At 38.4% G+C, this 26,507-nt stretch overlaps 3 protein-coding genes across 3 annotated transcripts; 1 reads left to right on the top strand and 2 right to left on the bottom strand.

The window, feature by feature from the left end:
* Positions 1-17: 17 nt before the first annotated feature.
* LOC134750707 (wolframin) lies at positions 18-21,814 on the bottom strand. The gene is made up of 11 exons (XM_063685938.1): positions 21,559-21,814; positions 20,450-20,554; positions 12,972-13,071; positions 10,329-10,448; positions 9,707-9,816; positions 8,622-8,726; positions 6,564-7,750; positions 5,653-5,839; positions 4,623-4,800; positions 4,099-4,221; positions 18-1,222 (listed from the first exon to the last, which is right to left on the bottom strand). Exons 1-11 carry the CDS (start codon positions 21,590-21,592, stop codon positions 862-864), a joined length of 2,610 nt encoding a protein of 869 aa, XP_063542008.1. The 5' UTR covers positions 21,593-21,814; the 3' UTR covers positions 18-861.
* LOC134750708 (uncharacterized) lies at positions 18,185-19,236 on the bottom strand. Its single transcript, XM_063685939.1, has one exon. It carries the CDS (start codon positions 19,008-19,010, stop codon positions 18,258-18,260), a length of 753 nt encoding a protein of 250 aa, XP_063542009.1. The 5' UTR covers positions 19,011-19,236; the 3' UTR covers positions 18,185-18,257.
* A 1,520-nt stretch (positions 21,815-23,334) lies between the features above and the next one.
* On the top strand, positions 23,335-25,950 carry LOC134750511 (protein SHQ1 homolog). The gene has a single exon (XM_063685698.1). The coding sequence runs from the start codon at positions 23,480-23,482 to the stop codon at positions 24,887-24,889; it is 1,410 nt and encodes a 469-aa protein (XP_063541768.1). The 5' UTR covers positions 23,335-23,479; the 3' UTR covers positions 24,890-25,950.
* Positions 25,951-26,507: the final 557 nt, after the last annotated feature.

Below are 26,507 nucleotides of genomic sequence, written 5' to 3'. Positions count from 1 at the left end.
GAGCTCATTCTCATTGTGAGAATCTCAAATACATTTTTTTTATAATTTTCGGATACACAATTTAAAAGTTATTCAAGAAAATAGGCAACTACTGGGTCTAAAATTTTGAAAAAATACACAAAATAGATCTTTACCTATAGATTACAGGAAAACCTATTAGAAATGTGCAGTCAAGCGTGAGTCGGGCTTAATTACTTAGTTTTTGGTCCGACCCCTACGGGTTTTTTAAAGACATTTCACTCACGTTTCACATAAAAACTACATTGTTTAAATTGTGTAATGTACAGAACCCTTGGAACGCGAGTCCGGCTCGCACTTGGCCGGTTTTTAAATCAATAGTCCTCGTGATTCTGAGTAGAAATTATCCAAAAGTGGATGGATTTTCGAAAAAATGTAAATGGTACACTTTTAACCCTTAAATGCATAATGATGTATATATGCATCGTATATTTGATGGTCCGTGGCTCAATATGCAGCTATCCAAAATATTATTCCCTCAATCTATACAATCTATATCTATTTCAATTTATTAAAAAGTTATACAAAAAATCATGCATTTAAGGGTTAAGTGAAAATGTCCACCAATAGCAAAATTTCATATATTGATGCTAGACGAGTGGCTCTTTGAGCTATAGACCTCGCGAGCATAACTTAAAACTGAATAAATCTCTAAAAGAGTTAAAACACCACGATAATCAACAACTTATGAGAAGATTGAGAAGTAAACAAAGCAAAGTTATTTTGAAATTGAACCAACTGAAATATTAATACATACAATTTTAGCGTCATACTGACTTTTACAATATTAAAATATCATACTTTACTTACGCATCAAAATTTTGTCACACAGCCTTAAATAAACTATTTAAACACAACGATAGGATTAAACAAGAAATTCAACACATTCTTACTCGACACGACACAATCGTTCGTTATAGTTTTAAATAGTTCCGAAAACTTACTCATAGATGGCGTTTTAGAGGTAACACTACCTCTAGCGTCTTTGCAGTCTAGGCATTGGAGTTCGTAGCCTAGGACTTGTAGGTGTTTAGTGCCTATGTTGAAGTCTAGATTGGAAAGTACGCCCCGGAAACGGATGCGCTCGTCGGAGTGAAGGAGACGGGTGAAGTTGGTGAAATGGTGGTCGTAGATGAGATTGATTTCCGCTTGGCGAGCGAGTAGGCCGGTGGTTTCCATTAGGACTGTTATTTCGTATGTGTATCTGTAAATAAATGTTGACCTTTGTTATATTACATCAGTTTCTATTATACGTATAATTTTGCAAATAATATGTTCTCAAGTAAAAAGGTACCACATTGTCGCTTACCATAAGGGTGAATAACCTGCCAGAGCGTCCTTGTGGTACCACATTGCCCCTTACCATAAGGGTGAATAACCTGTCAGAGCGTCCTTGTGGTACCACATTGTCGCTTACCATAAGGGTGAATAACCTGCCAGAGCGTCCTTGTGGTACCACATTGTCGCTTACCATAAGGGTGAATAACCTGTCAGAGCGTCCTTGTGGTACCACATTGTCGCTTACCATATGGGTGAATAACCTGTCAGAGCGTCCTTGTGGTACCACATTGTCGCTTACCATATGGGTGAATAACCTGTCAGAGCGTCCTTGTGGTACCACATTGTCGCTTACCATATGGGTGAATAACCTGTCAGAGCGTCCTTGTGGTACCACATTGTCGCTTACCATAAGGGTGAATAACCTGCCAGAGCGTCCTTGTGGTACCACATTGTCGCTTACCATAAGGGTGAATAACCTGTCAGAGCGTCCTTGTGGTACCACATTGTCGCTTACCATATGGGTGAATAACCTGTCAGAGCGTCCTTGTGGTACCACATTGTCGCTTACCATATGGGTGAATAACCTGTCAGAGCGTCCTTGTGGTACCACATTGTCGCTTACCATATGGGTGAATAACCTGTCAGAGCGTCCTTGTGGTACCACATTGTCGCTTACCATATGGGTGAATAACCTGTCAGAGCGTCCTTGTGGTACCACATTGTCGCTTACCATATGGGTGAATAACCTGTCAGAGCGTCCTTGTGGTACCACATTGTCGCTTACCATATGGGTGAATAACCTGTCAGAGCGTCCTTGTGGTAAGCGACAATGTGGTACCTTTTTAAATACTAATCCTTTTTAATTAGCCTAATGTAATATTTGCGAAATTAAAGAATTCTGGTTAACCTTTTCGACGCCGTGTCAAACACAAAATCTGTCACTCGGACGCCACGTCACCGAAGTGTCAAAACTGAAATTGAACTTTATGCACATGCACGAAGGTCTATGTTGCTCTGTGGTCTTTGACCGAGTAATCAGTTTTTTTGCGTTGGACCTGCGGTGCCGATATATCCGTCATTGGCGTTCAAAAGGTTAAAGACATTGGCATTCCTTCACGGAGCCGTCGCTCTGGCACAACAGACTAGTGTATTCAAGTACCGATGTGGTCGCTTATTGCAGTACTTACTCGTTAAACCTGTTCGGATGGCATATCTTCCCGCATGAACTGGCACTCCTTCACGGAGCCGTCGCTCTGGCACAACAGACTAGTGTATTCAAGTACCGATGTGGTCGCTTATTGCAGTACTTACTCGTTAAACCTGTTCGGATGGCATATCTTCCCGCATGAACTGGCACTCCTTCACGGAGCCGTCGCTCTGGCACAACAGACTAGTGTATTCAAGTACCGATGTGGTCGCTTATTGCAGTACTTACTCGTTGAACCTGTTTAGATGGCACATCTTCCCGCATGAACTGGCACTTCTTCACGGAGCCGTCGCTCTGGCACAACAGACTAGTGTATTCAAGTACCGATGTGGTCGCTTATTGCAGTACTTACTCGTTGAACCTGTTCAGATGGCACATCTTCCCGCATGAACTGGCACTCCTTCACGGAGCCGTCGCTCTGGCACAACAGACTAGTGTATTCAAGTACCGATGTGGTCGCTTATTGCAGTACTTACTCGTTGAACCTGTTTAGATGGCACATCTTCCCGCATGAACTGGCACTCCTTCACGGAGCCGTCGCCCTGGCACAACAGACTAGTGTATTCAAGTACCGATGTGGTCGCTTATTGCAGTACTTACTCGTTGAACCTGTTCAGATGGCACATCTTCCCGCATGAACTGGCACTCCTTCACGGAGCCGTCGCTCTGGCACAACAGACTAGTGTATTCAAGTACCGATGTGGTCGCTTATTGCAGTACTTACTCGTTGAACCTGTTCAGATGGCACATCTTCCCGCATGAACTGGCACTCCTTCACGGAGCCGTCGCTCTGGCACAACAGACTAGTGTATTCAAGTACCGATGTGGTCGCTTATTGCAGTACTTACTCGTTGAACCTGTTTAGATGGCACATCTTCCCGCATGAACTGGCACTCCTTCACGGAGCCGTCGCCCTGGCACAACAGACTAGTGTATTCAAGTACCGATGTGGTCGCTTATTGCAGTACTTACTCGTTGAACCTGTTCAGATGGCACATCTTCCCGCATGAACTGGCACTCCTTCACGGAGCCGTCGCTCTGGCACAACAGACTAGTGTATTCAAGTACCGATGTGGTCGCTTATTGCAGTACTTACTCGTTGAACCTGTTCAGATGGCACATCTTCCCGCATGAACTGGCACTCCTTCACGGAGCCGTCGCTCTGGCACAACAGACTAGTGTATTCAAGTACCGATGTGGTCGCTTATTGCAGTACTTACTCGTTGAACCTGTTCAGATGGCACATCTTCCCGCATGAACTGGCACTCCTTCACGTAGCCGTCGCTCTGGCACAACAGACTAGTGTATTCAAGTACCGATGTGGTCGCTTATTGCAGTACTTACTCGTTGAACCTGTTCAGATGGCACATCTTCCCGCATGAACTGGCACTCCTTCACGTAGCCGTCGCTCTGGCACAACAGACTAGTGTATTCAAGTACCGATGTGGTCGCTTATTGCAGTACTTACTCGTTGAACCTGTTCGGATGGCACATCTTCCCGCATGAACTGGCACTCCTTCACGTAGCCGTCGCTCTGGCACAACAGACTAGTGTATTCAAGTACCGATGTGGTCGCTTATTGCAGTACTTACTCGTTGAACCTGTTCAGATGGCACATCTTCCCGCTGTGCCGAGCCACGCTCCGCACGAACTGGCATTCCTTCACGGCGCCGTCGCTTTGGCATAGAGTAGTGTATTCTTCGCCGTAATAACATCTGAAACAATAATTAACATGCTGGGCTGGTCATTGCCGAATACCGGACGACTTGTGGGCCAAGTTAACCACGGAGCGGGAGCCCCACGAGTCTAACCGGGGATCCGGCAGACCTCGTCGGCGATGGCGGGATAACTTGGACTCCTTTTTGAGAGGCTGGCCAGATATAGCACGAGAAAGAAAGAGGGGGGAGGCCTTTGCCCAGCAGTCGGACACAGTGGGCTCTGAATAATAATAATAAATGCCGGATTTCTTAGCCACGAAGCGAAATCGTCTAAGAATCCACCACCTAATATGAGTTTTTGGCGATTTAAAAAATCATTGAAAGCGCAAAAATATTTTCTGTGTATATGTATGTGTGTAAAAACACATTTTTTTTTTCAATAAAAGTAGCCAATTTACCTAAATAACTCTTGTAAGAACGCCGGCAACCACGATGCGAAGTCGTCCCACCGATTGGTGACAGACTTCAACCGGACCTCCTTCACGTATCCGTCCCAGTTGACGTGCGCTCCGTCCAACACGGAGCACTTCATCTGCGTGGCCGCCATGTTGGATTCTAGCCAGGATGGCGAGTTACCTGCAACAGAAAATAAAGATCTAAAAAAACCGGACAAGTGCGAGTCGAACTCGCCCACCGAGGGTTCCGTACTTTTTTTAGCGGCAACAGAAATACATTCATCTGTAAAAATTTCAACTGTCTAGCTATCACGGTTCATGAGATACAGCCTGGTGACAGACAGAGGGACAGTGGAGTCTTAGTCGTAGGGTCCCGGGTACGGAACCCTAAAAAAAGTGTGTGCGTGTAATCTTTACGCACGATTGAAGTAAAACTTCTTTGACGATGACGTTTATCGCTATGTTGGCACTTTGACGTGTGTCCTATTGTGCGTGTGTCATTACTGAGCGTTACTTCCGTCAGGAAAAGTCTGAGTTACCCTCTACTCGCGCCTAAAGAAGTTTTACTTCAAAAAAATAATCGGCGAGGCTCCATAAATATATGTGAAACTTGTGAAAGTGATTTGTTTGCAAGTCGATGGGCAAGTGTATATAGTATCTGTCTGAAGTATTGCGAGGCGATGGATGGTGGTGGTATTTTATAAAACTGTTATTGTAAAGTGTTGTGTACCTTAACTAATTAATTTGAAAGCTCTAAATTGTACAGTGATTTGGTCTATGCTGTCAGATTGTATAAATTTTGTTTGAATAAAAAAAATAAAAAAAATATTGCCTCAACTATGACTTATAACGCCTCAACAATGACTTATAATGCCTCAACTATAACTTATAAATTGTACAGTGATTTGGTCTATGCTGTCAGATTGTATAAATTTTGTTTAAATAAATAAAATAAAAAAATATTGCCTCAACTATGTCTTATAACGCCTCAACAATGACTTATAATGCCTCAACTATAACTTATAATACTTACATTGCGTATAATAATCCTCCCAATTGACATGGTATGCACTATCTTCATATTCAAAGTCATTCTTCATTAAATTCTTAATGCCAGCCTTGTCGCCCAGCATTTCTACTAGACCAGAGGGTAGACCATCGTCTTGGATGTTAGAGAACTGGTTGCCGAAGTATATGAGAGTGATGAGTCCGAATAGGAGCTGGAAGGAACAAATATTTTTAAATATTGGTTGGTCATCTATTTGCGTCATAAATGAGGGGTTCTGTTCCAATTTTAGGTATCTACGTCAAACGGTGTCTGAGATAAACGCATTTAACCGATTTGAAAGACCGAAGTGATTCACTAAGTGCTCCGCGAACACACTTTTGTACGGAGCACTTAAAAGGAGGAACGAAATTTTCAATTTTCTAATGGTATGGAAAAGGAAGTCCTTTTGTGTGTCATGCAGATTGAATTAGGGCCAGTTGCACCAACCACAATTAACAGACTGATTAACGTCAAGCAGCAGAGAACTATGAAACTTTCCATACACTAAAATTTTGCGAACGGTAAAACGGTGACAGACGGTTTGGTGCAACCGACCCTTACTCTTTTAAACGCCACAACTATATTATATAACATGAAATACCTAGTAAACTTTATTTAAAAAATTGTCCACTCGAGTTGCGCTGAGCGAGGATAGGTAAATGAAGTGATTCTATTAGCTCTTAACAAACACATCCCTTGCTACACACCCTCTCGCTGGTGGAACAGCAGTCTCACTGTTGTCGGGTTATTACCCACTGTGACGGTCAAAAGCTTAAGAATTTACTTATTGACTGAATACTGACTCTACTGTATTAAGACATAATTGCAACGTATTCTGGCAAATAAACATTTCTATTTCTATTTAGCTAATTAAATAAATACACACACACACATACCTGGAATGGCGTGACAAATTTCTTCGTAGCCTCCATCTTAGCCAACAAACAGGTAACAACCAAACTAACCAGAAACCCAACCACTATCGACGCCGCATAGAACATTCTAGATATCGTAATATACTGCACACACGCAAATACAGGCAAAGTTAGCGTTATTACCCCAATTAAAGGTAAAAACAGGAATGAACATACGAGACCTAATGTACCCCGAATAAGACCATATGTGGTACAACCATGGGAACACATTATGAACATCTGCAACCAACTTAAAGTCACACAATGTGGTAGCGTATATTTGAAAAATCCTTGCCAATTACTCCTTTTAGCCATAAATATTAATATAACAGGAATGAGTAAAGAAAAGAACATTCGAGCGTTCAAACAAAATTCAATGCTATTACCAAGGATATAGAAAGGATAATTGGAAATATGGAGATCTAAAAAACGCCATCCCTGATTAACTACAGTATCTTTTTCATATGGATATTTAGCTAATACATTTATACCGAATGAGAGTAACGCTAACATATCTGGGTATAGACTACCATTTGTACCAAAAGATAGTAAAGATAGAAACATTAGAGAGAACGATAGCACGCAGAATTCAGAAAAAGGTACCCATTGTGTAGCTATAAAAGGATATAGGAATAAATTTATAAATAATGCTAAGAAAAACTGCAGAAACGGTCTCAAATTATTTCTAACAAACAGATTCTCAGATTCATCCGGTTGTAGATTTCCATCACTATATCTCAAGAATAATCCGGACCATTTACGAAAATCGATAAATTGTCGTTTAGCGTGAAACATTTTAAATGTACATATTACCATCGCTACGAAACTAATATAATATAGAACCAGTGGTACCAAATGGTATAAACTATCGGTACTAACAGATAAATAAGCTATTAAGACTAAAGACAATTCAATATTGGACATTCTAAATGTAAAAGAACCAAAGTAATATAACAATTTCAAGTATAAAACTTGTATGAAAACTATGGGATGAAGGAATGCTTGTTGTAAAATTGGAACATGGTCTAGAGATTTGACACTAGGGTCTGTCAAAGTGAGTTCGTAGCTGACGAGGGGGAGTTCGCCTTGACAGTAGTCAATGGCCGCTGTGACGAGGTTGTCAACTGTCAAGTTGCGGATTACTACGTTGTTGCAGGGGTCTTCGTAATCTGGAACCAAAATAAAAGGGTTATTTTGGAAGAGGTAAAAATCCGTCATTTCTAAAGGGGCCCACCCATTTCGCCGGACGATATCAGTCTGTCCGTTAGAACAAAAATATCGTTCGGCGGACTGGTAATGGGTGGGCCCCTTTTCTCTCACTTTCTTCCGTCTCAGAATTTCTAATTCTATTTGGTAAACGAAACTCGTATCATGAAATAAAACTATGAAAACGGATTATATCGCGTTGACCACGAACGCTGTAAAGAGTTCGAAACGTCGGGATGTATTATAAATTCAATATACGCGATATAATCCGTTTTCATAGTTTTATTTCATGAGTAACTATCGCGGTAACCGAAGACAATATTATGAAACTCGTATCTTTTTAACAATCATCTAATTTGAGCTTTATGTAACTGGAACCATGTGGCAATATTATAGCACTTTCATAATGTATGTTGCTGTGATGGTTTTCAATTGGTCTAACATTACGTTCATATTGTTTACCTATAGGTAACCTAATATAGCTTTTGCCTAAGAATCCCAACAAAAACCGGATTTCCGGAAGGCAGGCGGTTTTTATGACTGAAGCGTATTTAATACTGAACGTATTGCGTACAATGTTTTTCATTTTACTTGCGAAGAAAAAAATAAGTTATAAACGAAATTAATATCAAATACACTTGAATCACAAATATCGTCCGCCATTTTGATTATCGTTTGACGTACAGTCAGTTGCAAAGATAACTTACTTCCCTGCATATAAACTTGTTTGCAGGGGGGTCAACTATCTCTGCAGCTGACTGCTGCAGCTATGAATGGTAGAATCTCATTCGCAGAGCATATAATAATTTATCAATATAAATTTAATTTCCTTACCTTCGTCAGCGATAGGGTGCGTCCTGATGGTTCCGTTGGGGACGTCTCCGTCCCCATGTTGTGAAGGTTCTAAGGCATGTCCCCCGTCCAACGCGGGGGCTTCGTCTATAAATAGAAAACCACATTGTATACGTATAATTTTTTTAGCATTAGCATAGAGTAACTTATACTAGAGCCTGTCATAGTAAATTTTGTAACCCCAGTAAGTTCAGTGCCATCTGTCGACACACTTTAAAACTAAAAATGAAGATTTATAAAAATACGATAAAATGTATTTAAATATGGATAAATGATTTTTTTTATTTACAATAATTATTTTTATGATTTTGACGCATGTTCTTTCACTGATATCCCTTAAAATTGTTAAATAACAAACGAAACCGTCAACGCCCTCTATACGAGAGTAGGCCAAAGGTAGTGGCGCCATCTGATCGAGAATCAAATTTTCGTGATTTTCGAGGCACGTTTTTTCCTTAGACTGCATCCATCTATTACGGAGTTATATCTATCTTTGGCAGAAGTAAGCATTAGAATATTTACGAGTGGTAGAAAAATGACTGACGAAATCTTTGAACAGGGGGCGGTAATGTGATCTGAATAATTGTCTGTGACCACGAACGTAACGTCACGTTCGAAACGTCGGGCCATAAATAAACGTAAGTTTTTTACGCGATTAAGTCTTGTGTTACTTTAAAATTATGATTGTAGAAAAAGTTGAGGATCAAATGTTTGTATGGGACCTATTGTCTTAAAGCAATACAAATCTCACAAATAATGGTCAAACTCTGGCACCCGCACTTTACTGACAAAACGCTTCTAACATATTGGCATTACATCGTGACGTCAGCATGTAACGTCGCTATTGCTTAGAAGCCGCGGAAAACAAAGAAATTGCGATTTTGACGGTGAAATATTGCGTTTATGTATATTGTTGCTATACAATATATTTTTTGATAAAATGTAAGGAATCGAATGGTACCATTATTTTTTTCGTATTTGGAAGTTAATTTTTTTTTAACTGAAGTGTTGTATTTAGTGTTGTATTTCCAATTTATTGTGATGTGGAAACAACCCTATTGTCCTACCTGGCGAATCATCATCAGTACTATCGTCCTTTTGAAGCGTTGTGTTACAGATCTCTCGGATACGTCTCTCTAGTTGCGCTGTCGTTATGTACTCCTCGCCGTTTGACAAACTGTAAATTTAAAATATAAGTTTAAAGTGTCCCTACTCATAGTTTTGTGTTCCTGCCGGCGAGTTAGGTTGCCAGAGCTCAAAGAGGGTGCGGAGTGCGTCCATAGCCTACGGGGACTGCTTACCATCAGGCGTGCCGTATGCTTGTTTGCCACAGACGTAGTATTAAAAAAAGACAAAAGCGTTGAAAAATTCATTAGTGACCGAGTGGCGTATAGAAATAGCACATCGGGGTCATAAATATTGAGATTTATTTTGATATCAAAAAAATGGTTGATAGGATCAGAAGAAGTATCATCATTATTTGACATGGTCTTCTCGATCAATCTTCTCTCCGACTTCATGTTTTAGAAAAAACCATTTGAACTTTAACTGCCAAACTGATAGGAAATGTGTTGTTTTCTCGCGTTTTCTTTCGCTCGTAGTTAAGTAGGTATGGGTACTTTGCATGGGGTCCTTCGACCCCCTTATAGTAAACGTGTTGAGAGAATGCAATGAGAAAATAAAATTTACCTCGCAAACAGGTCTCTGGCAGCTTTCCTCGCTACGGTTTCTTGCCGACTCGCAGCGAGGCAAGATTTAGCGCGGACTATCGCTGCGCTGTCCTCCTCTATCACACCGCTGCGGATGCACCTGCGAAAGAGACAAATGATTATAGTCAAATAAAACTACACCTATTACGGGGTACCTGCCTCATCACCCCCCTAGCATATTCGTTAAACTCCCGCAGAGGTAAACGCTCAGATGTACTGTGTGAGAGAACCTGTGAATCCTTGTATTCTAGTCGACAATGCGCTTGTGACACCACATGAATTGCAAGCGTCTATATGCTGTGGTGGCCGCTAACCAACAGACGGGACGTACGCTTGTTGCCAACACGATTCTCTTTATAAACATGTATTAACAAAAAGTTGTAGAAACTTAAAAGAAAATAAAGGAATAACCAAAAATGTCTTACACTTTAGCTCGAAGTTCATCGCGGACCTTTTCGAAATTACGTTTCCAGTTCTCAAAATAAATTGAATCATTCATTTATATATATATAACATTAAAAAAAGATCTAGAAAACGAGTAGGTCTCTTTTAAAACTACGTTAGACTGATTAAAGAAACCTAAGTATATTAACGCTGGTATAGAATGGGATATAATATGTAATATACCACAAAGATTTCTGTTTGTAAACGTAAAGAAAATTGGTAAAAAAAAGTGACAAAACTACTTGAGAGGCAGTTTTAGCCGATACACAATCTTAATATTCTTAATAATAATTTCAGTATTGATCAAAGATTTCAAACAAATCTTGTTTGAATCGCGATTTTACTATTAAAAACTTAAAATCTTGATATACTTTTACGCGACTGAAGCTAGAAATTATCACTACGAAGAAACACGTCTATCGCGTAAAAGAAATAAGTAGAAATAAACAAACCACTGCCTACAGGAATGTTTTTATGTTTGTGTTATTGTTCCACCAACAACAACAAACTTACCTCATACTATTGTCAGCTCAGTCACATGGAATTTGTTCAATATTTGTGTTTGTACATCGCTCGGTCATTTTTGATGATATGGCGTTTTGATATGACGTTGACATTTATATTTTTATAAGCTACCAGTATAGTTAGCATGAGGTTTAAGTTATATTTTGAAGATAACAGAGGTTTTTGTGTAAAGCCTGACCAGGAATATACGATCACGCGTCATGTTGCGGAATTTTACTGGAACTAATTTTTTCATACTATACTGAACTGTCACCCTATACATGAGAATAACAGCGCCCTCTTAACATGATCATATATTTCTGGTCAGGCTTTAAGCGCTGGTGGCCTAGCGGTAAGAGCGTGCGACTTTTAATCCGGAGGTAGCGGGTTCAAACCGCGGCTCGTACCAATGAGTTTTTCGGAACTTATGTACGAAATATCATTTGATAAGGAAAATATCGTGAGGAAACCAGACTAATCCTAACAAGGCCTAGTTCCCCCTCTGGGTTGGAAGGTCCGATGACAGCCGCTTTCGTAAAAACTAGCGCCTACGTCAATTCTTAGGATTAGTTGTTAAGCGGACCCCAGGCTCCCATGAGCCGTGGCAAAATGTCGGGATAACGCGAGGAAGATGATGATAGAGGTTTTTTTATGTCGGCGGCCGATCATAAGATCAGGCAGAACATGAAATTTCCAGGCATATCGTAAAACGTGAAAATCTTAGACGAGACAATTTCTGGACAGTCTGCCCTTCGGGCATCTGAAGCAAACTAACGGACCTCTCCATTGGTTTGATGTGACTATCGTTAAACATTACATTAGGAACATCACGATCTGCCTGATCTTACGATCGGCCGCCGAAGTGTATAACTTTAAGGTATTTTAACCACGATTTAACCCTAAAGTCAGCATGCAGTATGACTATGACAATTAATTCTAAATATCAAGTTCGTTTTTCGGCTGGCATTTTTTGATTCCATGAAGTAAAGAGGTTAATTTAGGTGAGACCGGTGAGAGATGTCTCCATTTCAACACCAGTGACGCTTGATTATGGCGCCGTAAAAAGTGTTATGTATACCAATTTACCAATGATGATAGCGTATCTATGCCTGACTCTCATGAAATTTTGTGAGCATGTTCTTAAATTTTATTATACGGATTTTTTGAAGTGAAAACTTCTTAAGCGGCGCTGTGCACTTTTTGTGACGGGGAAAAAATGTTAAACTCGCGACAGATTGATTGTCACGTGACCGACAGATTGAAAATTCGTAAGACGGACACGTGACCTGATCGACGGCCTTCGGCCCGCCGTTTCGCTTGTCTAAGACATTTTCAGGATGGAAGTTGATTTTTCTGAGATAAACTTTTTAATGTTAAATTATTGTAATAGTTCTGAAGTGTTAAATTTTAATGTAATATAAATTGTTATCGTATGTACGATAGCGCAATAAATGAATATTGTTGAAGTGATTGATATTTTGGAATGGTTAGGGAATAATTTTGCACGAATTGCTTTAATTATCACTATAAAAGTACTATCATTTATATGGTAAAATACAATATTCAAGTTTTCACTTCTGCCGGCACTCCCGGAGTGCAACCCGTTGTTTATATGACAATCGATCAGTCAATGGAAATTTTCAAAATGGCGTATTTAGATTCATATTTAATTTACCTGCGCAACATCCTCCTGGCCTCAGGGTGTGCTTGCTCCGTGGCACAGATCAACCATTCTAAGGCCTGCTTGAAATTTGACACCTTGTCAGCTTCAAGTTCTGAAATTAAACTTTAGGGTAGAAAGGAGTATCCATATCAACTGAAATATGCCACTCAAGGATTTCATAATGAGAGATTTGTCTGCTCTATTTAGGTCACGATTTTAAATGAAACCATAAAGTAACTTATACTAGAGCGGTACTGTCATAGTAAATTTTGTAACCACAGTAAATTCACTGCCATCTATCGACACACTTTAAAACTAAAAATGAAGATTTATAAAAATACGATAAAATGTATTTAAATAAATAAAGATATATTACTGACTTATTTTTAACAATAAAAAAACATCTTTATATATATATTTCACTTATTCTAATTTGTGTTTCTGACATCCGGGACGTTTTCATTGTCAGTCTGCCCTTTGGCAAAGGCCTCCCCTAGAATTTGCCATAACTCCCTGTTCATGGCTTTCCTTCTCCATAATGGTCCAGCTATTCCTCTAATTTCGTCCTCCCATCTTTTCTTTTGTCTTCCTTTTCTCCTTTTCCCATCACGGGGGTACCAGACAGTGATATCTTTGGACCATTTGTCTTTCCGGCTACGAATCGTGTGCCCAATCCATTTCCATTTTAATTTCTTTACTGTATATGTGACATCAACTACTCCTGTTAATTTTCTTATATGTGTTAGTTTAACTTTGTCTTTCAGTTTGATGTTCAGCATACTTCTCTCCATTTTATTTTGGCACACTTTCAGAGCTTTCCTTTGTTTTTCCGTTAGGGCCCACGTTTGGCACCCGTACGTAAGGCATGGCAATATACACGTATTAAAAACCTTTTTTTTATCTTCCATAGTGAATTTTGGGTTCTTCATTACTTCTTTAAGCGACCAGTACCTTTTCCACGAGTTACTTATTCTTGTATCTATTTCCTTTTGGATTTGATCTTCTGGTGAAATTATTTGTCCTAAGTATGTGTATTGATCTACATATTCTATTGTGTTGTTGTTAAGTTGTATAGGTTTTTGTAATCCATTAGTCATTAATTTGGTCTTTCCAGAGTTCATTGTGAGGCCCACTTGTTCACTTGCCTCTGCTAACTGCTGAACCATAACTTGTAGGATTTCTGGTGTTTCACTCAATAGGATCAAGTCATCTGCAAATCTCAAGTGGTTTAGTTTTTCACCATTTATGTTTAAACCATAAGCATCCCAGTCCAACTTCCTAAATATGTGCTCCAACACAGCCGAGAACAACTTGGGCGAAAGTGGGTCTCCTTGTCTGACGCCTTTCTTTATGTTGAATTCCTTTCCTACCATTTCTGTTTTTATCTTAGCTGTGGAGTTCTTATAAATTTCTTTAATTATCCTTATGTATTTTGGTGAAACACCTTGACATCTCAGGGCTTCCCAAATGTGCTTATGTTTTAGGGAATCGAAGGCTTTATTATAATCTATGTACGCCAAATAGTATGTCTTGCCATATTCATTGCTTTTCTCTATAGTTTGCCTAATGGTATGAATATGGTCAATGGTAGAGTAGTCGCTTCGAAATCCCGCCTGCTCTTTCGGTTGGTTCTCTTCTAGTGTGTTGCCGATTCTGTTAAGGATAATCTTCGAGAATACTTTATACAGATTAGACGTTAAACATATTGGTCTGTAATTATTTATATCATCTTTGTCACCTTTTTTGTGAAGCAGTACAATTGTTGATGTTGACCACTGTTTAGGTATTATCTCCTTTTCTAGAAATTCATTCAATATGCTCGTTATGATTTTAGCGATGGCCTCTAAACTTCCTTTAATGATTTCATTCAGTATATTATCTTCGCCTGGGGCTTTGCAATTTTTCTGGGACAGGATTGCTTTTTCTACTTCACTTACTAATATAACCGGGATTATTCCTTCTTCTTTTGAGAAGCCTTGTCGCTCATCGTTGCTTTCTGTGTCATTGTATAGGTCTTTATAAAATTGTGTTGCTCGTTCAGTAATGTGACTTCTATTTGTTATTCTTTTCCCTGTTGCCTGGCTTTTAATATTAGGTATCCACGGAGTGGTTTCTCTCAGCTCTTTCAGGGCTTTTTTGATTCCTCCGGTTTTTTCTACATGATGTTGGATTATTCTCCTTCTTAGTTCTTTCCTATGATTTCGAATTTTTCCAGATATTTGTTTGCTAATTTCCTGTATGTGTTTCCTATTTCCTTTCTTGTTTTCTAAGAGTAATTTTCTGTCTTCAATTAGTTTTCTTGCTTCCTTTCCTATTTTATCCTTTTGTGTTTTCGAGCAAATAATTTTTTCCGATATGTTTTTGAGCTCTTCCTCTACTAAATTATATTTTTGCTGGGTATCCATTGAGTTGTTTATTTTTGAAGAGAGGTTTTCTTTTAATGTGGTGAGTAGTTCCTCTGGCAGTGGCATAGGAATTAGGTTTGGTCTCTTGTTCTTCTTAATATGTTTTCGATTGTTTTTAGGTTGCTCTTTATAGATTTTACTTCTTACCATGCGGTGGTTGGTATTAAAATTTAGTTGGTTGATTGTATCAACGTCGGCAACGTGTTGAGGTTTGTTTGTAAGTATGAAATCTATTTCATTTCTAACTTCTCCATTAGGAGATATCCACGTCCATTTTTTATTTTTAGATTTTTTGAAGAAGCTATTCATTATTTTAAGATTATTTGCTTGAGCTAGGTCTACTAGTCGTTGTCCATTGTTGTTTCTCTTTCCTGTGCCGAAGAGCCCAAGCACGTTCCCATCACTTACTCTTCTTTCTCCTATTTGGCTGTTGAAATCTCCCATTAGGAATATTGTTTTGTAAGTTTTTTCTAGTGTTAATTCCAGTTGGTCATAAAATGAATTTTTTGCTTCTTCTGTGTCAACTTCTGTAGGAGCATATATTTGTATAATTGATAGTGGATCCATACCAGGTATGTGTATATTAAGTTATGCGATTCTGTCTGATACTCCGACAAAATCTTGAATATATTCTCTGTAACATTTTTTCACAAGGAAGCCCACTCCATACATTCCTGGTATAATGCCTATATGGTAGAAGATGTAATTTTCATATTCCTGTATTTGCTCACCTATTCTTCTTACTTCACTTAGCCCAATTATATCCCAATTTATTAGGTTTAAGGAATAATCTAATTCTACCAGTGATTCGTCCGTTCTTAGGGTTCTCGTGTTAAGTGTTGCTATGTTGATATATTCTCTTTTCGATTTGGGTTATCTTATCTTATCTTATCTTATAGTTTCGGGGGCCCTTTCGGATACACTTCGACCCATAGGGATCTTTTGTGCAGTTACCCCCTAGAAAAGACCCGTCCGCTACTCAAGAGCCTTCCCCACCATCTCCATATGCCGGATGATGGACCTTATGGGTAGCTTTTTGAATTCCTTTGGTACCAGGTAGCCTGTTCCAAAGTCCTTCATTCTTTGTCTGGCGAGGGCGTGACATTCACACATAAGGTGTTCTATTGTCTCTTCCTCTTCGCCACACATACGACAATCGGTGTTGTCAGCGTGCCCCATCTTGGCCAGGATTCCCTTGACCCCGTAATGGCCAGTAAACACCCCCGTTATTATTTGGAGTTGCCGTTTGCTAAGTTTCCAAAGCTTTTTGCTCCAACCAGAGTCTACCCCTTGTATAAAGAGCTTTGAGTGCTTTAGACCCGTCAGACTGTCCCATTCTTCCTGGTGTTTGGTCTTAGTAAGGTCTTTGATAGCCGTTGTGATGGTTCCCTGTGAGAGCCCCACGAATGGTTCCGGACCTATAAGGTTGTTTGCAGATCCGGCTCTGGCAAGTTCATCTGCATTTTCATTGCCCATGAATCCCTCGTGCCCTGGGATCCACACCAGTTGCACTTTGTTTTGCCTTCCAAGCTTGTTCAGAGCTTGGATGCCATTGTATACCAGTCTAGAGTCCACTCTAGGCGCCTTAAGCGCTTTGAGTGCAGCTTGGCTGTCGCTGAGAATATAGATATTCTTCCCTTGGGTTTGCCTAACTATATTCTCATGTGCACAGGCAATTATAGCGTATGTCTCGGCTTGGAAGACAGTGGCGTAATTGCCCATGCTTATGCTACTACTAAAGTCATTTGCATAAATGCCTGCCCCAGTACCAGAATCTGTCTTGGACCCGTCTGTGTACCATATGATGTCATTTTCATCAGACATTGGTGCTTCAAGACCTTCGGTCCATTCAGCCCTTGTTGGAACTTTAACATTAAAATTCTTACGGAACACAAACTTGGGTTGCATCTTATCGCAGCCCATATTCGTAATCCTTTTCATGAAATTGTCACATTCCATGTTTGTGTGTTTAGTCTTTGGCTTGTTATCGCTCCAGAGGCCTGTCAAAGCCAGCCTGTGTAACGATTTCCGCGCCTCAGATTGTATCACTAGGTGCAGCGGCGGGAGGTCTAGTAGTACCTCCATCGCCGCTGTTGGCGTCGTTCTAAACGCGCCAGTAATAGCCATGCACGCCGTTCTTTGTATTTTCGTAAGGGCATCCCTGCATGTGCTCTTTAGTGTCCTTGGCCACCATGCCAGGCATCCGTACAGAATGATAGGTCTTACCATCATGGTATAGATCCATCTCAGTACCTTTGGGTTTAAACCCCACGTTTTGCCATATGCCGTTCTACACATTCCAAACACCCTCAGTGCCTTGGTTATGGTAGTTTCGACATGCTTTTTCCAGTTCAGTTCTTTATCTAGTGTTAAACCTAGATATTTCACTTCATCGGACGTTTCCAGAACCCTTCCATAAAGCTTCAGCTGTTTCATGCCGTTAAGGGTCTTTTTCCTGGTAAACGGTACTACTACTGTTTTGCCAGGATTGATGGAGAGCTGATGATGGTTGCACCACCTCTCCACTTGCTTCAGTGCTGTATTCATGATTTCCGATACCGTTCCCGGGAATTTCCCGTTTACAAGAATCACTAAATCATCTGCATACCCTACCGTGTATATTGGGCCTTTGTTTAGTTCTTCCAGCAGTGAGTTCACTACCAGGCTCCAGAGAGTCGGTGAAAGAACCCCCCCCTGTGGGCAACCCTTCGTGGCCGTGGCTAATATTTCATCTCCCATTCGATTTGGGTTTCGTCGAGTTCTTTACATTTAGTTATATTTCTTCTAGGGTGTGGTGGTCATAATCCCCACGGGGACCAGCCGGGTTGGGGAATGTTAAGTTGTTGTGTTTGTGTTTTAGTTTTGGTTCTTTCTCCCGGATGCCTGTTAATTGTTATTGCTTTGTGTTCGAACGCATAAGAGCATAAGCATCTACTTTATTTTTTTTGCTTGGTTGTTTTTTCTCAAGTGCTTCGGTTGGATTCTCTGAGCTCCCTTGAGCATTATTTGGAGATTGGGTGGGAGATCGCTTCCTTTTTTCTTTAGGAGTTTCGTTTCCACTCGGAACATCCTTTACAATAAGTTTGTCATATCGGATGTACGCTTTCTTTCCATTCTCTAGTTCTTGTTTCATTTTTTCTTTCAGCTCCTTTCTCCTCATAAGAATCTCCTTTGGAAAGTCTTCAGTAGCATAGATGTTGTCATGGAACTGCTTGTTGTTCTTAAGAACTTCGATTTTCCTCCATGTTAATGTTACTGTCACTAGTATTGGTCTTGGTCTGTCTCCTTTCTTCCCAAGTCTTTGTGCTTTACTGATTTCCCAGATATCCCATTTTTCCATACTTGCGTTTTCACTTAGTTTATTCAATGTTTCTACAACCAGTTGTAATAGATCGTTGTTGGATGTCTCGACTTCACTAACTTTATGAAGTATGAGGTTATTTTTCCTATTCTCCTTCTCTAATATATGGACTTTCGTCTTTAATGTTCCTACTTCTTCCTTGAGTTTTTCGTTCTCTTCTCGAAGAGGCTTCAATTTTTCATCCATAGTAGTAGATAAAGTTTCTGATAATGTTTTTGTTTGGATTTTCATCTCTTCCCTCAGTTTTAGAAAAAGCGTTTCCATCTGTGCGTCCATATTTCCCATTTCCGCAATTAACCAGTTTTTATTAAATAGTAGTTTATTTTTCCTGTGGCAATATCTTTTTCTGCGCTTTTTTGTTTCTCTAGTCTAGCAACACTGGAGTGTCAATGTCATATGTCACTGTCGGAAGTGCGTTAAATCTTGCACAACTACAAGTGTATAAGTAGCTACGTATATTTTCGTCACGTTTAAAGCACTTTTTGATCACTTTTTCGGCAGAACAGTCTGTATTTCATTACATAAAATGTATTTAAATATGGATAAATGATTTTTTTATTTGCATTAATAATTTTTATGATTTTGACCCATGTTCTTTCACTGATATGCGTTAAAATTGTTAAATAAAAAACGAAACCGTCAACGCCATCTATACGACAGTAGGCCAAAGCTAGTAGCGCCCTCTGATCGAGAGTCAAATTTTCTTGATTTTCAAGGCACGTTTTTTCCTTAGACTGTATCCATCTATTACGGAGTTATATCTATCTTTGGCAGAAGTAAGCATTAGAATATTTACGAGTGGTAGAAAAATGGCTGACGAAATCTTTGAACAGGGGGCGGTCTTTGATGAAACTAACACAATAGGGGATATTACATATTACTGCAAAATTGCAAATACTGCAATGTTCTGCCACCAGAGTGCAGCACTAGCCTTTTTAGTAAATCATAGAGTAACTTATATAAACTGTATAACTTTATCAGGTTTTTGACAAGTTTTCAGAGATAATAAAATATGACATTGATGCATCAAGGCGGTTTGTTTACAGAGGACCTACCGGGAAATGCGAATCCGAAATTTCGCTATCTGCCTCTTTATCGCTCGAATATGTAAGAGTGACAGAGCTAGAGCTAGGCTTCGTGGAGGAGCTGGGGTGGTTAGAGTAGCGCTACCTCGTTTCACGCAAAATAGGCACATTGGATGTCGAGTTGCGGAAAATGCCCAGCAAAACTAACTAACTAAGAGTGACAGAGATGTTAGATAACGAAATTTCAATTTTCTTGTTTTGCGATAGACCCTAGCTCAGATTGTGGTAGTGGCGCCCCCCTGTGATAGCTAGACAGCTGAAATTTTCACAGATGATGTATTTCAGTTGCGGCTATAACAACAAATACTAAAAACAGAATAAAATAGAGATTTAAGTGGGGCTCCCATACAACAACGTGATTTTTGACCGAAGTTAAGCAACGTCGGGCAGGGTCAGTACTTGGATGGGTGACCGTTTTTATAGATAATGGTACGGAAGACGGAACCCTTCGTGTGCGAGTCCTTCTCGCACTTGGCCGGTTTTTTTTTTTCAATTTCAAAACTAGGTTTGATAAACAGGCATCATGAAAACTTCATACCCATTTTATAAGTAAAAATATAAAATTGTACAATCCAAACATAAAAAAAAATTAAAGTATTTAATATTATCAATTTATTTTCAGGCTACATTAGGACATACCACATTTTTCCTCCAACAGTTGTTTAGCAAGAACTACTTGTGACTCGGCACAGCCGTCCTCCGCCAGCTGATTCCGGAGCCTCCTGAGGGATCCTTGTGGACCATCTGAAACAAATTAATAGCAAAAAGTACTAATTTCATTATAGAAAATATCTAATCTTCTTGTAGAGCTAAAAAAACATCTCTGTAATGCCTACTATAGTCTGGCCAACTTAATTTGTCAGTAAATAAGAACAAAAAAAAAATAAGTACTCATCCTTTTCTTTTGGGTGCTAGTACTAGTCTGTAGCATCACTCAAAGTTAATCTGAAAAAGCTTTGGCTTTCCCACGAACTGTGATTTGGTTGAGTGCTAATATATATATATATTATTTATATATTATATATATATATATATATTTATTTAATATTTATTTAGTACTATATATTTATGTATGCTAGTACATATTTATTTTATTGCATAATGCAATTGATGTATTTTAGTTATTCGTAGACGTTAATATTGTAGTTTTCCTTCTTAAATATTATTGTACGTTCTGTAAGTTTGTCTATCTATCTAATTCGAATTTTCCACTCATTTACTCTAAGGTTAGCTGGAAGAAATCCCTTATAGGGATAAGCTCGCCTTTGTACCTAAATTTATATGAATTTCATGTTATCAATTTTTGTTTTGTACAATAAAGTGATTTACTACTACTACTACTACTAGTGTAAGACAAAGATAGCATGATTCTCTCTGTTTGAAATAAAACAGTCCTTTGACAAACTATAGATTCTCTAGATATTAGCTTAGTAGTTTAGGTTTACCAACAACAAATAAATGTATCAATGAAAAATACATTGATTATTTGTGAAAGAATTTAGTGCACAGTAATTTAATTTCAGATTAAGGAAGTAGGTTATAATAAGTCAATGCAGAATAATCTAGACCTAAGATGTCCATACAAGGTCACTATTCAATAAAAATTTTGGAAATTAGTCGTAATTAAAAGCCGCTTACATAGGAGATTACAATAAACCAGGACTGTGTTGCGTTTCATAAGAATCAAAACTAGTTTCCTAAATTGATCGAATAAATGTGTCTATAAAATTGAAACATTCTCTACTTACCATGAATATTCCAACGTTTTCGACCTGGTGGCATTACTGAACACTAAATATAATTTTTTCCGTCCCGTAAATAGTAAAAATATTCATTAAAGTAAGTTTTACAAATAATAACCATATATAAACACTTTTAAATTATCAACAAAATATTCCGATGTTTTGATTCCGTCACACGAATTCGCCAATTTTATTTTGACTGAATGTCAAAATCAGACATTCGCGACCGACGTTCAATTTTTGCATTTTGCAAACATTTTGTTAGAAACTTGAGCTACTTAGGATCGAAGTGAATTATTTGAAATGTACTTAATTAGCAAACACGTACATTAAAATGACTGAGCTTATTAGGTGAAAGATGTTTCACTCCTACGCGATACGCCTACGCATATAAAAATAGACCTGACGGAAAGTGTTCTGAGAATAATTTAAAATTAGACTAAAATACAAAAATATCTTCACTTTCGGCATCCTGTGTGGGATTGGGATTGTCAAGTTGTTTATTTCTGTTTTTAGTTTTTCGGCATTTCGTTACTCATTGTATTACAATAAAGAAACGAAACGCTTGTCGAGTTGTCGCCTGGGGACACCTTCGTACAATATTAAAGTACGATGTATGAGATTAATGCAGGTACGGCAACATGACGCAACTATACTTATATTTTTAAGTTTTGAAAACTTTATCACAATAAAACAATAAAAAACCCGGCCAAGTGCGAGTCGGACTCGCGTTCCAAGGTTTCCGTACATTACATAATTTAAACAATGTATTTTTTACGTGAAACGTGAGTGAAATGTCGTTAAAAAACCCGTAGGGGTCGGATCAAAAACTAAGTAATTAAGCCCGACTCACGCTTGACTACACATTTCTAATAGGTTTTCCTGTAATCTATAGGTAAAGATCTATTTTGTGTATTTTTTTCAAAATTTTAGATCCAGTAGTTTCGGAGATAAAGGGGGAAATGGTCATTTTTTGCCTATTTTCTTGAATAACTTCTAAACTGTTTATCCTAAAGTTATAAAAAATATATATTTGAGATTCTCACAATGAGCTCTTTCATTTAATATGTAACACGATATAGTTCGAAAAACTCTATTTTTTAATTTTCACATTTACCCCCAAAAGTGGCCGCCATGTTTAAAATTCATTTGTTTACGTTACATGTTCGACTTTGGGTCACAAACTTACATATGTATACCAAATTTCAACTTAATTGGTCCAGTAGTTTCGGAGAAAATAGGCTGTGACAGACGAACAGACAGACAGACAGACAGACGCACGAGTGATCCTATAAGGGTTCCGTTTGTTCCATTTGAGGTACGGAACCCTTAAAAATACTATGACATATTTATAGTCTATCAAACAACTGTCAGTAGAAAAAGGCGCGAAATCGTGCCTACATTTTTTTAATTTGGCACTTGTATCAGTAGAAATACTGATGGAAATGGCTTGACAGACTATAAGTACTTTTATATAGTCTGGCAAATACAACTTACCCACCCCTTTCTTTTGGGTGCTACTAGTACTAGCGTAAGACAAAGACAGTATGATTCTCTATAATACCATGGTTTGCAACAAATGTATATGTTTGAAATAAGACAGTCCTGAGCCAAATTATATTTCATCTCTAGTTTCTCTAACCTAAATGAAAAAAGCAAAAGCTAATAGTAGGGTTAATCAAGGTTTTCATTCGGTTATGTTGGTTATATGAACTTTGCTTTTTATTACTGACTACCCTGACTACAAAGATCAATAACTTCAAATGTCAATATTGTCAATGTCATTCCTGAATCCTTCAAGCTTGGTGGACTTGGTGGTTTCGGTTTTCGCATTCGCATAACGAAATACCAAATATGTGTGTGTAATTTTGTGAAATAAAAGAAGATATTGAACTAAAACCTATATACTTAATTTATCCTCATCAAAATGTTGACTCCACGGTTCAAATTAACGCAGGATGACAACCACGTGTATATCACCGTGCATGCACCATATACAAACATTGGAGACACGGAAATCGACGTAGATGGTGAGAATTTTCTATTCGTATCCAGCCCTTACTTCTTGCGCCTTCGTCTCCCTGGCAGGATCATCGAGAACGACCACTCTAAAGGTTCGTACACTTGCGATTCGGGAGATTTTCTCCTTACGTTTGACAAGGAAAATCCTGGTGAAAATTTCGAGAATTTAGACATGATTACTAGTTTACTCGCTCCTAGAGACATTCCTGACCTTAATCCTGATTTAGTGGAAGTTCTTGAGGAAGATGGCATCACAATTGATGATAGTGTTGATAGTGATAATGGCAACAATTACTCATATGGTTTTGCGGATAAAATAACCACTGAATTTCATGAAATTGGTAGTGAGTTCCCTCAAATATTTGAGCTTAAAAACCCTGAAACTGTGCCTAAAGATGAACGAAATGGTTTAAGAGTAGAATATGAAGATGGTAAATTTTCATCGGACCATTATTTGGCAGATTTGTTTGATGAAGAGCTGATTGCTCCATATTTAACAGGGAAATTGTATTGGAATAATCCAGATTTTGATAAAGATGCAGACTTCAATGAACAAGAAGTATCTATTCTTAAGGAATTGCCGAATAAACACTATCTGTTTAATAAAAACGAGCACAGACAAGTTTTGCTCGGACTAGTTGATATTTTGTACGGATATTGTTATGACAAAAGGACAACTATGAATGACAGTAACGTTGAGTCAAGCTGGACTATTAATAAGCTATCATCAACATTAAGCTGGTTTTGCTCATTTAACGACATGAAGCAAGTGCTAATAGTTTGCTACAGAAGGGCACTCATCTTCCCAATTTTCAGAAACTTTGAACTTTGCAATAAAGTTAAAAACGATCTTGCGTCACTGTTCCGCAAGGGTAAGAAATTTATAATCAAATGTATGATTGAAATTCACCAAATGTTTAACAATAGTAATGATGCCCGTTACATATTGAACCAACTATATATAAAGGATTATTTGGTGTTTCTACAAAAATGTAGGAGCGAAGAGTTTACCGAGCTATTCAATAACATAGCTAATGTTGAAATCATGAAACGTGACTTAAATCTGGAGCTAGAAGAGTTAGAGGCAGCAGCACACATGGTCCAACAGGATGAGATAGAAGTACTGGAGAATGAGATGGCAATACGCATGGCCTCTATGTCATTACTAGGCTTGAACAAAAACAATGAAAGTTACGATGAAAGTGATGATGACAGTGACTCATCATCGTCATCATCATCATCCTCATCTGACTCTAGCAGCAGTGACTCCTCCGAGGATCCGTCAGACCTGGACTCTGATGATGACCCGTCCTGACTCTACTTCAACTCCTAGGAGTTATCCGGCCAAGGCCTTTAAGGTCTTGCCGTCAAAAAGACTGAATAGATAAGATACAGTGAAATGAGGGTATACCGAATGTAGGACAGGACAATGAAAATTGAAAGAAATTTCAATTTAATTTCTGTTTCAAAGTTGTTCAGACAGTAAATATTTTCATTTCAGTTGTTGAAATCACAAATGAATGTGAAGCTGCATTGGGATAATTTCGAAAGTGAGGTAATTTTGAAAATGCCGAATATATCTACTAAACTGTAAGCACTTTATATTGTAGCAGCAGTGAACAAGATGCCTTGGTAAACGTTGCAGTACCTAGCGTAAGTGTGAAGTTGCTTAAATATGAAGTGCCTCTGATTTTATAGATATTTGTCACTTTCAAAAATGTGGAATCACTTGTGCCATGTAAATGTTATTCTCGAAATGTGTAAATGGATGTTTCAGTGTAATTATATATTTTTTTAAGCAATTCATTTATGTGATATGTATTTACCATATAACTAATATAGGCCTAAAATTTTGATCTGCCTTATTACCCTCATACAAAACTAACTTTTGAACCAACGTTATATTGAAAAAAAAAAAAAAATTTTTTTTTATTTATTTTATAAAACAAAACCTTAACATACAGGTTTTGTTTTATGAAATAAATAAAAATATAAATTAAAACAAAAGGCAGTTTCAATGCAGAGGCATTCTCATTGATGCCCTGTTTCAAAGTGTTACTGATATCGGAATATAAAATGAAAAATGTAGTCATATTTTTCAAATATTTTACTTTTTTGCCCAAATATTGTGAATTTGATATTTATGTCCAATATAGATTTAAATATAATATACACTATTTACCTACATAATTATTATGTATACTTAAGCAATTCTTTTCTGTAACTAAATACAACTATGTGATGTTATTTGTAGTATAATCGAACATACTCTTCTTCCTCGCGTTGTCCCGGTACTTTGCCATGGCTCATGGGAGCCTGGGGTCCGCTTGGCAACTAATCCCAAGAATACCATAATCAAATGTACTATGGAAAATAAATGTTTAGATCGAAAACTTTTTTTATTATTATGTCATGACTCATGAGTGTCATGAGTCATGCCACTTTTCCAACACATCACGCTCATAAGGATCTTTACTTAATGGTTCCCTTTTTGTAGGAATAAATAAATAGATCAAGATAAAATAACATTAGTCTATGATTTAGTTCCTAATAGCAACACACGCGGTTATCACGCTTGTGCCATCTTGTGCCGATCTGCACGCTGGTCTGGTGTACGACAAACTCGCAAACCGGAGCAGCGTGCGGATCCGCATCCAATTTGAAAACCGCCTTAGGGCCAGCCCACACTAGAGCCCATTTCGTAAAAATGGTACATCAGCGCTATGGAAACCCAGAAGCATTTGTTTTGTATTTGAATTTGGAACCCTTAGTTACTAACCAAAAGTTCAAAATAGATTGTGGAATATGTACAAAAATTTGTACGCGGGGTCTCAGGAGGATAGAGTTGATTAGACGCTGATGCTCGGGCGACGCTAGTGTGGTGTTTGTGTTTTGACTTGTAGCTGTGGGAGTAAAAACATAGAACTAAAAGG

Source organism: Cydia strobilella, chromosome 20 (genome assembly GCF_947568885.1).
Source record: "Cydia strobilella chromosome 20, ilCydStro3.1, whole genome shotgun sequence".
Lineage (NCBI taxonomy): Eukaryota > Metazoa > Arthropoda > Insecta > Lepidoptera > Tortricidae > Cydia > Cydia strobilella.
The sequence above is the reverse complement of the archived record's forward strand: the minus strand, read 5'-3'. Positions and strand labels throughout refer to the sequence as shown.

Bases quoted from the DNA above. Each gene is read 5' to 3' on its own strand.
- LOC134750707 (XM_063685938.1), bottom strand. From the start codon at position 21,592: ATGCCACCAGGTCGAAAACGTTGGAATATTCATG. The intron at 9,817-10,328 runs GTAAATTTTATT...TTAAATTTACAG, and splicing joins GCCAGAGACCTGTTTGCGAG to TTTGTCAAACGGCGAGGAGT. The intron at 7,751-8,621 runs GTAAGGAAATTA...TTTTGGTTCCAG, and splicing joins GCACCCTATCGCTGACGAAG to ATTACGAAGACCCCTGCAAC.
- LOC134750708 (XM_063685939.1), bottom strand. From the start codon at position 19,010: ATGGGAAATATGGACGCACAGATGGAAACGCTTTTTCTAAAACTGAGG.
- LOC134750511 (XM_063685698.1), top strand. From the start codon at position 23,480: ATGTTGACTCCACGGTTCAAATTAACGCAGGATGACAACCACGTGTAT.